Source organism: Gracilinanus agilis, chromosome 5, assembly GCF_016433145.1.
Source record: "Gracilinanus agilis isolate LMUSP501 chromosome 5, AgileGrace, whole genome shotgun sequence".
NCBI classification, from domain to species: Eukaryota; Metazoa; Chordata; class Mammalia; order Didelphimorphia; family Didelphidae; genus Gracilinanus; species Gracilinanus agilis.
The window spans coordinates 63233325-63244970 of NC_058134.1; the positions used below are offsets into that span (position 1 = coordinate 63233325).

At 37.8% G+C, this 11646-nt stretch overlaps 1 protein-coding gene across 1 annotated transcript; it reads left to right on the plus strand.

The window, feature by feature from the left end:
* Positions 1 to 153: 153 nt before the first annotated feature.
* Positions 154 to 10005, plus strand: LOC123248750 (polycomb complex protein BMI-1). The gene is made up of 10 exons (XM_044677610.1): positions 154 to 256; positions 5221 to 5354; positions 5700 to 5796; positions 6417 to 6472; positions 6570 to 6620; positions 6845 to 6953; positions 7051 to 7096; positions 7527 to 7625; positions 7965 to 8045; positions 8132 to 10005. Exons 2-10 carry the CDS (start codon positions 5243 to 5245, stop codon positions 8459 to 8461), a joined length of 981 nt encoding a protein of 326 aa, XP_044533545.1. The 5' UTR covers positions 154 to 256; positions 5221 to 5242; the 3' UTR covers positions 8462 to 10005.
* Positions 10006 to 11646: the final 1641 nt, after the last annotated feature.

Consider the following 11646-nt stretch of genomic DNA (forward strand, 5'->3'; position numbering starts at 1 on the left):
TTGTTTATTGAAAGGTTTGGTGCCGGTGGAGGTGCGGCTGGTCCCCGAGAAGAAGCTGCAAATCTGGGCGGCGGCGGCGGCAGCAGCAGCAGCAGCAGCAGCTCCTCTCTCCTCCGCTCGTTGCCCATTGACAGCAGCGTCTGCAGCTCGCTTCAAGATGGCCGCTTGGCTCACATTCATTTTCTGCTGAACGACTTTTAACTTTCATTGTCTTTTTCGGCCGCTCTGATCGTCCCTCGCCGGATCCTTTTTCCGGGTATGTACCCAGGGAGGCGCCTAGTGGACCGTAGGCGGGTGGCGGAGGGGGCTGCTCTGGGGTTTGGGGCCGGTTTGGGTGCCTGGAAGGGGAGCCGAGGTGCCCCCCCTTCTCCCTTTCTCGCTCTCGCTCCCTCTCGCTCCTCTCTCGCTCCCTCTCTCTCGCTCCCTCTCCCTTCCCCAGCTCCGTATGGAGAAAGCTCTGACAGTCTGGGCTCCGACCACACATACACACACACGCACACCGAGACCCACACACATACACACACACGCAGAGACACACACCGCCCGAGACCCAGACTCACAACCCACAACCACCACCAGCACTAGGCTCTCTACCTCAGTCGCCTCCACCTACTCCAGTTCAGAGACGCACGAACATCCTCACATTTTAGTTCCTTTCTCCCCGGAGCTCCCCTCTAAAACCTCCCGATGCACATGGCCCCCGAAGAGAATATTTCTATTTCCAGTCTATGCAGCTCCCCTGGACGCAGCGCCCTTTGTTGAGAGACAGATTTTGATTAAACGGGGACCGGTTCCTGAAATCGGGAGCTGTCTGGGTCAAGTGGTTTCCCTCCTGTCCCAAAGAACTGTATTTTGAGGTATTTAAACATCTACAGAACATCCCCATATTATAGGGATGAAGTATGTGGGGGGCAGCGATCCCGCCAAGGTGGGTGTTAAGCTGGAAAGAGCTGAAACAAAAATGTTATTAACTTAAGTTGGACAAACACTTGTATGAAATTGGATGGCTTGTTAAGATGGCGGTTCCCAGTTGTTTCCAATGTCTCTTACATTTATGCTTAAAATTGTAAAGTTTTTACACTGGAACTAGCTGGGGGTCAGTTTTAAAAGAAGTTCTCTTTAAAAATCAGTTGGATTGTGATCTTTGAGAAATAGACATTTTCAGATTTGGAGCTATTTTGGAGCGAAGATGGTGACTGGATGTTAGCATGTGGGTTTCTGTTTTTTCCCTCCCTCAAATCCCCCCTACAGCTACTTTTTCTTTCTAAGCTCCAGTATGGGGGTATGCTTAGAATTTTGACTTGCCAAAGCCAAGTAAGTATTACAGTACTTATTTGATGCTTGTCTAGGTCATAGGTGTGTGTAGGAAAAGAGTGTTAGAAAGTTGATGTGGCATGTGTACAGAATCATTTGGCCTTGACAACCATATAGTGAGATGCTTTTCCCAGCAATTTATGATTAAAAATTAGAAGAAAAACAATTAAGAGACCCTAATGATTCTGATAGTCATAGAGGATTTCAGTGACTCTAATGGAATGGCTCAGAATTGGGAAATTAAGCATCTAACTCCACAAAGTTTGGAAAACTCCAAGAATATTCATACACTTCCAAGTGTGGACATATAGAGTTATAGAATTGTGGGAGCAGTTGACTCAGTATTTTACCTATAGGACTCTTAAGACCAAAGAAGTTCTGCAAAGGTACTCTTCTATACCAGAGTAGATAGATTATAGTTTCAGTCACTTTAGGGTTCTAATATTTTACTTATACTAGGTCCACAGTGCATTAACAATTGAGTTTATTTCAGACAGAATGACTGATTGCATTGTCCAAGCACTTAATTTTATGAACATAATTATAAACTTTTTGTCATTCTTCACTTCTATCTTTACTGCAGTGTGATCGTGTTTTGTCAAATTTTGCACTTATTAAAAGTTTATTTAAAGCTGAATAAAATACTCCATTGTTGAATGGAATTTACAAATTCAGCTGAATGTGGCAGATGAATTATTATAGCCAACTTCTTGGTTGTATGTTAAACTACCAAACTGGCCAAACTGTCCTAGGATTCAAGTTAACCTCTACTTTGCACTTACTCATTTAGAATTGCTTACTTCAGTGATGGAGTTCATTTGCATTTCTTAGATTGCAAATAGCCAAAGCTGATTGTTAACGTAAGAACTTGCTTCTGTTTTCTTTCATTTTGACATAACTGGTGTCAGGCCTCTAACAAAACTGACAGCCCTAGCCTGAGTGTCTTATAATGTCAAGTTTTGCCATTGTGTATTTTTACTATTGTAATTGTGGTGCACTTTTCCTTGCTTAATTGACAGTTTCTATGTTGGAACTCTGAGTTATTCACAGATGTTATCAACCTCTGTAGGCAGAGAGGCTATTCCTCAAATCATGTTTAAGTTGTAAAAGGACCATACTTAAGGTCTTCATTAGTTTTCCTGCACTTTCGAAAGGGAGAGTAGGAAGAAGGAGCTGATATTTTAGATAGATAACAAGGTGATGTGGAGCATTATAACAACTCTTATCTGATTGAGGCCAACCTCTTGGCAAATATGTAGAGATTATATGAGTTTTAAGTCAGATTTAGTATTTTCCCAAAGATTTTGGTCTAGAACTTCACACTTGGAATGCTTCTTAAGGCAACCAACAGAAATGACCCTCCACAGCTGTTTGTTCAGTTTATGAATGTTTGGGATTCAAGAGAAGTTGACTGTCCCATAAACTATCTGTGAACTGTAGCCTTCTTTTCGAATTAGAATCACTTCATAAACTGAATGTTTGATGGAATCACTTTGATACACTTTTACAAAGTGAAATACTGCCTTCTGGACTTAACTTTCTGGAGATGAACATGTCATATAGATAAAGGGAATTTTGTTTTGGAGGTCATTGAAGTGATCTTTGTACTCAAAATATAGTGAATTGTATACCTTGCTTTTCCATGAGATTCTTTGAGATTTAACGTAAATGTATATTCTGTCTTTTCAATATGTTAAGAGGTTGATTTTTTTGTTTCAAAGGTAATTGTCTAGCAGTAGATGAAGCATTCTTATTTGTCATTCCATGGAATTGTGATCTCTTCAACAAAAGCCTTTTTAAGCCCTTTCTTAGTAGGTTGACCAGTAGTCAAAGCCATTAGGTGTCGAGGTGTGTTGTATTGTGTTTCTCTATTATGTATCCAAATCTGAAGAAAATTAGAATAACTGTTACATCATGTCGTGGGTTCCACAAATTCACACGTTTCTATTAAGAAAACTTTCAGAATGTATGTCAGAAAGGTCAGGACACTTAGCCTGTGTGCCCCGTTTGAGGTCTCAAATAAAAAGAGGAGTGAGGATAAGAAAGGTATTTTGGGAGGACTTGTAGCAATTTGATTTACTAGATTGCCAGTTGGTGTTTCGTATCCAACAGTCCTTCCCTGTAATCTATCTGTTGGTAATGCCATTTCATCTTCTAGAGTTTGCTATGAACTGCAGGCTAAGAAAATGACATTTGTTTTTCACTCCAGTCGCTACTCTGTGTTGACAAGGTGTTGATTTAACGTTGGGAATGGGCTGGTCACATGGTTCTTTGCATATTGTCACAATCCTACTGTTTAAAGTTGTTTCTCTTGCTTTCATACTCAGTTTGTTCAAATAACCCAGCGGATTTCCCACCGCCACCCCCACCTCCCCCAAGCCGATTTCAGTTTGCAGTCTTTCCCAACTTTTTAAAGTTCGTCTAAATCTTCAGGAGATTTTAATTCTAGAAAGGGGAGCTTTAAAGAGATTCCGCTCAATAAACATCTCTGCAATTTGAGCTCAGAAGGTTTGGGGATAAGTGCACAGTTGGCAATTCCTGGGGAAAAAAATCCTTCGTGAAAATTTTGCCCTGGAGAATAGCTAACAAGAGAAACTCAGAGAGCCTAGATCTGAAATAAGCTTCTTGCATCGAGTCGACGTGGAAAGAGGCCCCCGAGAGTGTCCGAAATGGCCGGGAGTGGCAATGGCTTGCTTTTCCCTTGCCCAGTCTCTGCCGTTCGCTCAGACGCTCCCCAAAGCTCCAAATAAGCCTTCTTTAGCCTCTACCCCGCGCCCCAAACCCGGCACTGCCTCCCAGCACTAACTCGGAACCTTCCTCCCCCGCCCGCACTAGGCTCCGAGCCTCGCACCCCCTCCCAACTCCCGTTGGAGCCCCTCCCCCCGGTCTTCGCGGCTTGCTCCCCTCCCCCAGCAGCCCAGCCCGGGCTTCCCCGCACACCCGGCTCTTCTCTGGGGCTTGGGCTGTGTGTTGCAGCGGTGGCCGGATGCCAAGTGTAAGTGTAAGTTGCTATGGAAACCCCGATAGAGGCTAGTTCCGAATCCGGAGCGAGACAGAGACAGAGGCGCCGGGATCCGCCTCTTCCACATCCCCTACCCCCTGTGTCTGCTTCGGGAGTAGAGGAGGACTCGGGGAAGGCTTTGCTCCCCGGCCCGCCCGAACTCAGGCCCCAGCCCAGGATTTCGGCTTGAGGTGTGCCTCGAAGCCGGAGCTGCTAGGGAGGCGACCAGGCTCCGGAAATGCCAGTGATGCGGAGAGAGCCGGATTTGTTTTCCCTTTTGTGTTGCATAGAAATGTGCAAGTTGTGGCTCCTCGAACTGACTAAATCAACAACCTTGGAGGAGTGGAGGAGGTGAACGGAGCAGAACCGTCGGCCTCCGCCCCTCTCCCTAGTCTCGGGGGCGACAGTTGACTTTGGGACGAGCAGCTCCAGCCGAAGTGCCTTTAATCAATTAAGGGATCCCTTTCCCGCGTTTGGCCGGAAGGCTTGGAACAAAACCATGTCTTTGAGAAACGTGTGCGGGGCCAATGCTGGGCCAATGCGGGGTCTGCTAGTGGGCTTCAGATGCAATTAGAAGATCGACTCTTGGTCCCATTCAGGCTCCTTTTCGGCTTCCCGGCATGACCTCACACGGCTAGAAGAAACTTGAGTTGGGTCTGGATTCATCACTGTAGTGGAACGGACTTGGGTTGATGAGCAAAGTCCTTCTTCTTTACAGTTATTCCAGTTTTCCTGATGCGTTTTCGGATCTCATTAACTCTGAAGTGTGTGTGTGTGTGTGTGTGTGTGTGTGTGTGTGTGTGTGTGTGTGTGTGTGTGTGTGTGTGTGTACGCAGCATTTTCATAGTGGTCCGATACTAGAGAAAATCCCGCTGCGAATTATAGCCATTATTTGTCTTTTTCAGGACCTCCTCTTTTTAAGCGAAAATGCATCGAACAACCAGAATCAAAATCACAGAGCTAAACCCTCATTTAATGTGCGTGCTTTGTGGAGGATACTTCATTGATGCCACAACGATAATAGAATGTCTACATTCCTGTAAGTACACAGCTTCAGCCTATTGTGGGCATTTGTGAGGGCTGTATTTGCCTTCTACCCTCCCACACTGTTTTGGGTAGAAGTTAAAGAATAATGCTTTCAAAGTTTGGTAAAAGGTGGTCATCAAGAGCAATGGGAGCTCTTTCTTACACATTAAGAGAAGCATGCAATTATGCAAGTCTTCTGAAAATATTCATTGATGTTCCTTTAGGCCATTTAAATATTATTCACTTTGGCTTCGAATGTTTATTTTAACCTTTACCTAGGCTGTAGTTTACCCCTCCTTTCACTGTTTCATTCTCAAACTTCTAAACTAACCAAAAATCTTTCTCTTTTTACTGCCAGTCTGTAAAACATGTATTGTACGTTACCTGGAGACCAGCAAGTATTGTCCTATCTGCGATGTCCAAGTTCACAAAACCAGGCCACTTCTGAATATAAGGTATGAGAAAGTTAAAATTCTTCGTAGGTTTGCTTTGTAGCAAGTTATAATCTTTTGATTGTCCTCTTTCTTGATAGAAAACTTTTTATTAATGGTATATAAAAAGTCATTAAAGCTATTTGATAGCTTCAGATTTAAGACAAAAAGTATTAATTTTTAAAATGTAATATTAAGAAAGATGTTAACTTCACATAGTATCTTTTTAACACTGAATTTTGACCTATTATATTTTTTTGTTATAGCGTGAATATAACCTTGAAAGACAATTTTAAGTTATAAAAATGTAGATGGTTCCACATTTCCTTTTTGTACTTTCTCTGTTCATTCAGGGAAGTTATTAGTAAATTTAAAAGTCTATTTTTTGCATGTGCAAAATGTAATAGAAACTAGAGGTCATTTATAAATATGAAATAGTTTGTCATGCATTTTATAGAAGAAAGTATTGTGCTATTTTTGGAGTTCTAGTGCAGTGTCTTATAAGTAGAAATTTTTATCTTCTTATACTAGCCTTATTCTAAAAAATGTCACAATACAATTAAAACTTTAAGTCAAAGGAATGAAGAGGAAAATAATACTTTGTACCTACTTAGTAGTTTACTTTTCTGGTGTTTTTTTTTCAGGTCAGATAAAACTCTTCAAGATATTGTATACAAATTAGTTCCAGGCCTTTTTAAAAGTGAGTAACAAAATGTAAAGATGATTTTACTAGACTATCTCATGATTTTTAAGTAAGATACCAGGTTAAAAACATTATTTATATTTTTGCCTTTCAGATGAAATGAAAAGAAGAAGGGATTTTTATGCTGCTCATCCTTCAGCTGATGGCAAGTCCTTCTAGCTTTTACTTAAAAAATAAAACAACCTCAGTTATGTGATTAAAAAGAAACAAAACAAAATTGTTTCCAATATTTTTGCCTTCACTTACTGTATGCTAAAAACTTGAAAGTAAAACAAAACCACCCCAGATTGAAACTGCATGACACCTTCCATTCTTCTGTTGTCTTTTGTGCACAATTTTAAAATTAAATATATGAAAATTTCCATCTAGCTGCCAATGGCTCTAATGAAGACAGGGGAGAAGTTGCAGATGAAGATAAAAGAATTATCACTGATGATGAGATAATAAGCTTATCCATTGAATTCTTTGACCAGAACAGGCAAGTTTCATTTGTGGGGGGAAAAAATCTATTTTTTTACACTAGGTTCTTATTAGGTATATTATTTTAATTATCCTTATCTATTTCCTTTCCTTAGATTGGATCGGAAAATAAACAAGGACAAAGAGAAATCCAAGGAGGAGGTATAGTCTATGTCATATGAAACTTACGCGGAAGAAAAATTTGGAGCTTTTTAAAGTTTTCATATGAGTCTCCTTATTCTGTCCTTTAGGAAATATCAGTAACACATAATATCAAATAGATAGCAATTTATTACTAATTGTCATTAATTACTTGAGGTTGATAATCAAGAATTCTAATCTACCTTCAATAGTCTTACAAAATACTTTAACTCATTTGATACATGCATGATCAAATAACTATATAATCTGAGTTGCCCTGACATCCTGAGTATTGAAATACTTCACACAAGGTTAACAAGGAATTCTTAAAAATTTGAATTATATAATCTTGTTACAACCTTAGCCTGTCTACATATTTCAAATTAATCCTTTTTGAAAGGTTATGGTCCTAGAATTGAAAAAAAAATAACTTTTCTAAATATGCTCTCAGGTGAATGATAAAAGATATTTACGCTGCCCAGCAGCAATGACAGTGATGCATCTAAGAAAGTTTCTCAGAAGTAAAATGGACATACCTAATACTTTCCAGGTACTGATTTTCTTTGCAACTTTCATGTGTGTTATATATTTTCTGTTAATTCAAGTTTGTTGCTGCCCTTTTTTTGCTTATTGGATTCTGAATCAAGAGTAGAAACAGCGAAGCATTCATAATGCTTTGGATTTTTGATTACTGAGATTCTTTATCATACAAAATCAAAGATGCTAACATTGCCTAGCCTGAAATCCTTTAGCATGAAATACTGTTTTACCTCATAAAAAGTCTTATTCTTCTTTTTCAATAAATATTTTCTCATATTATGAAGTTGAAGAAAAAACTATATTTTAACTTTATTGTTTATAATTATTAATTGAATATTTTATATCTTAGATTGATGTGATGTATGAAGAGGAACCTTTAAAGGATTATTATACACTAATGGATATTGCCTACATTTACACCTGGAGAAGGGTAAATATCTGATCTAATAATAAGAGGTTATGGTTGGCAATAGCATTTAAAAGGCTTATGACCGTTTCGGTGTATTTGCTTTGTAGAATGGACCTCTTCCTTTGAAATACAGAGTTCGCCCTACTTGTAAAAGAATGAAGATCAGCCACCAGAGAGATGGTTTAAATAATAGTGGAGAATTGGAAAGTGACTCTGGGAGTGATAAGGCCAACAGCCCAGCAGGAGGTATTCCCTCCACCTCTTCGTGTTTGCCTAGTCCCAGTACCCCAGTTCAGTCTCCTCATCCTCAGTTTCCACATATCTCCAGTACTATGAACGGAACGAGCGGCAGTCCTAGCAGTAACCACCAATCTTCCTTTGCCAACAGACCTCGGAAAGCATCAGTAAATGGCTCTTCAGCAACTTCATCTGGTTGACCCCTCAGACTGTCCAAAAAAAAAAAAACCACAAACCCTGATTTATATAGATATCTTTATGCCATTACAGCTTTATAGATGCTAATACATGTGACTATCGTCCAATTTGCTTTCTTTTGTAGTGACATCGAATTTGGCTATAAAAGAGGGACTAGAAGTGGCATTCATATGGACGTTAATTGCAATGAAAGATTGTTCCTGTAAAGAAATGATTTCTGAGGAGGCAGGCAAGATTTTTTTTTCTCTGTACTAGGAAAGATGTGAAATGGTTTTTGGAGCCATTGTTGGGACTTGGGAATCTTCTGCAGTGGATGTAAGGATTGGAACATAATTTGTTAATCTCAACTAATGCCTACATCACATTCTCTTCAATTGTTCTTGTTATGCTGTTTTGTGAATCTGTAGAAAACAAGTGCTTTTCATCTTGAAAATCAACAAAACGGAAAGAATATGCATAGAATAATGCATTCTATGTAGCCATGTCACTGTGAATAACAATTTCTTACATATTAGCCATTTTGATTCTTATGTTTCATTTTTACTTTTCCATTGCTGTGCAGAATCGATCAAAGGAAAGTAAACTTCAGTTTTACAATCTGTATGCCTAAAGCGGGTACTACCGTTTCTTTTACTGACTTGTTTAAATGATTCGCTTTTGTAAGAATCAGATGGCATTATGCTTGTTGTACAATGCCATATTGGTATATGACATAACAGGAAACAGTATTGTATGATATATTTATAAATACTATAAAGAAAATATTGTGTTTCATGCACTCAAATACGGTTGTTAAATTCTCCAAACTGGTTCGACCCTTGCAGATATCCTATGTTTGAACCTTGCTTATCAGCAGAGAACATTTTTAGTGTGGATATCAAATTCCAAATTCAGCTATTTGAAAACAATTGGCAAACTATTATGATGTTTGTCTTTTTTTTCAGTAACATATATGTTTTTATTTTTCAAATTGTGTTGCAGCAAAGGAAAAAACTCTGTAACCAAGGAATAGGGAAGTGATTTGTTCATTTTATTTCAATTTTATTATTGGATGTGTTGAAATTATTGTGTTTTAAAAAACACGTTGAATCACTATAGACATAAAACATGTGGTAGAAATTTTAAGAAACGGACAAATTGCTGGATGAAGACATTAGATCTAAATTCACTTTAATATATGGTACAGTAGTAATTTCAAATTTAACAGGTACTTCATTATTTCCAAACAAAGAAAAATGCCTCTCTTTAAGTGTCTGTAAATAGGAGCAATTTATAAGCTCCTAAAGGTATTAATTTTAAGTAGAAAGAGCATGTTAAATTTAAAATATGAACAGCCCCAATTGTTTTTCAGTTTGTGCTTTGCTTTGGTCGAACTTTGTGTGTGTTCATCACCCATCAGTTATACATTTGTGAGGGTGTTTATTCTATATGAATATTGTTTCATGTTTGTATGGGAAAATTGTAGCTAAACATTTCATTGTCTCCAGTCTGCAAAAGAAGCACAATTCTATTGCTTTGTCTTGCTTATAGTCATTAAATCATTACTTTTGCATATAAGTAGTTATTTTTTTCTGCCTTCTTTGAAGTTCCACTGACTATAAAACTTCCATAAAGTTACAAAATATATAAATTTATTTTGTTCTAACTTTATATAGTATTACAGATAACAATTGAGTTTTTGGTTGTAGAAATAGAAATAACTTTCATTTATAATTGATTGGCAAAAAGAAGCCAATAAACAGATTATTCATTGAAACACTAACACGAAGCACTTAATAATACAGAAAAAAACCCTTTGACTGATTTCCTTTCTAGAAACTTTGCAAGGGATGAGAAGTGATAAAAACAAAAGAGAATATATTTGTCTTTTTAAACTTAGTCCACATCAGGTATGTGTCTATTCCACAAATAATTCTTGAGTTAAAATTAACATTTTTCTTCCATTCTGGTTAGAGCAATTATTTTTCTTGTCTCCCCCTCCAAACTTTCTATGTTAACCTTAACAGCTAAGGAAAAAAAAACAGATTAATGTGGATTTTTTGTTTTGGATATTTGTATTATCAAAAAAAGTGTCTTTCAAAAGTCTAAGTAGTGCTAGTGAATTACATATCTTGACACAACTTCATTTGGTGTATACAAATCTGAAGTAATATAAGGGTAAAATGGGACCCAAAACTATAAATTAAACATTAATCTATTATTTAATATAGATTTAGTAATTCTGAAGTCAGCTTATAAATATAAAATCTACCTTACCATTATTAATATTTGTGCGTAAATTTTATTCTTCCCCCTCTGAAATAGATTCTAAGTTGTCAGTGAATTGTGAAATGTGCAGAAATTTTCAAGGGATATTTCAGCTAAACCCTCCACATTCACAAAGTTATTATTAAAATGGGGATAATATCCTGATGGTCCTCCCCCAGAGCCCCTGGATTCAGGTTATGACTATTGTAATGTAAAACTTTTGATAACAAAACAAAAACAAAACAAAAAAGCCCCATGGAGTTCCACATCAAAGATGATGCTAATTTTATATGGTAATCATTGCAGACAAAATAGAAGGTCCCTGAAAAGTTAGTTGAAAGGCTTGAGAGTTTTCCTTCTGAAAAATATCCTTGGAATTCCATAATATAAAGCAAAATGTTGAATAAAATACTGGATAGAAAATGTCTATTTATGTTTACCTCACAGGAAAGGATAAAATGAAGAAACAAGTTCTATAAACAATCAGAAATCTATTCTGTTTTACACTTCATAGGACTGTGGAAGTATCTTTTAATATAGCGTATCCCACTACATAAATTGAACTCGGTGTGTGGGGAAAATCCATTAATTTATCAGACCTTTGATTCTTTGGATTGGTAGGTTTGCTTGAGATTGGATTGCTTGAGAAAGTAAGACTGGATTAAAAAAACACAGAACAAAGGAAATGGCAAACCTAGATTCAATGAAGTATTGAACCTTCTTTCCCCATTCTTGGAGTTTGAGTTACTCTACCATAACTTTCAGTACATACCAGCATTTCTAATTTTTGTTTGTTTGTTTGTTTTGTTTTTGGTGTAGGCCAGGAAAAGCATTTTGAAGGCGTGGAACCTTTTCTGCATGAAAGTGTCTATGGAAGTTACCACTAGCATCCTGGGGATCTGAAAAAGTTTGAGCTTTAAATTGGATTACCACAACCATT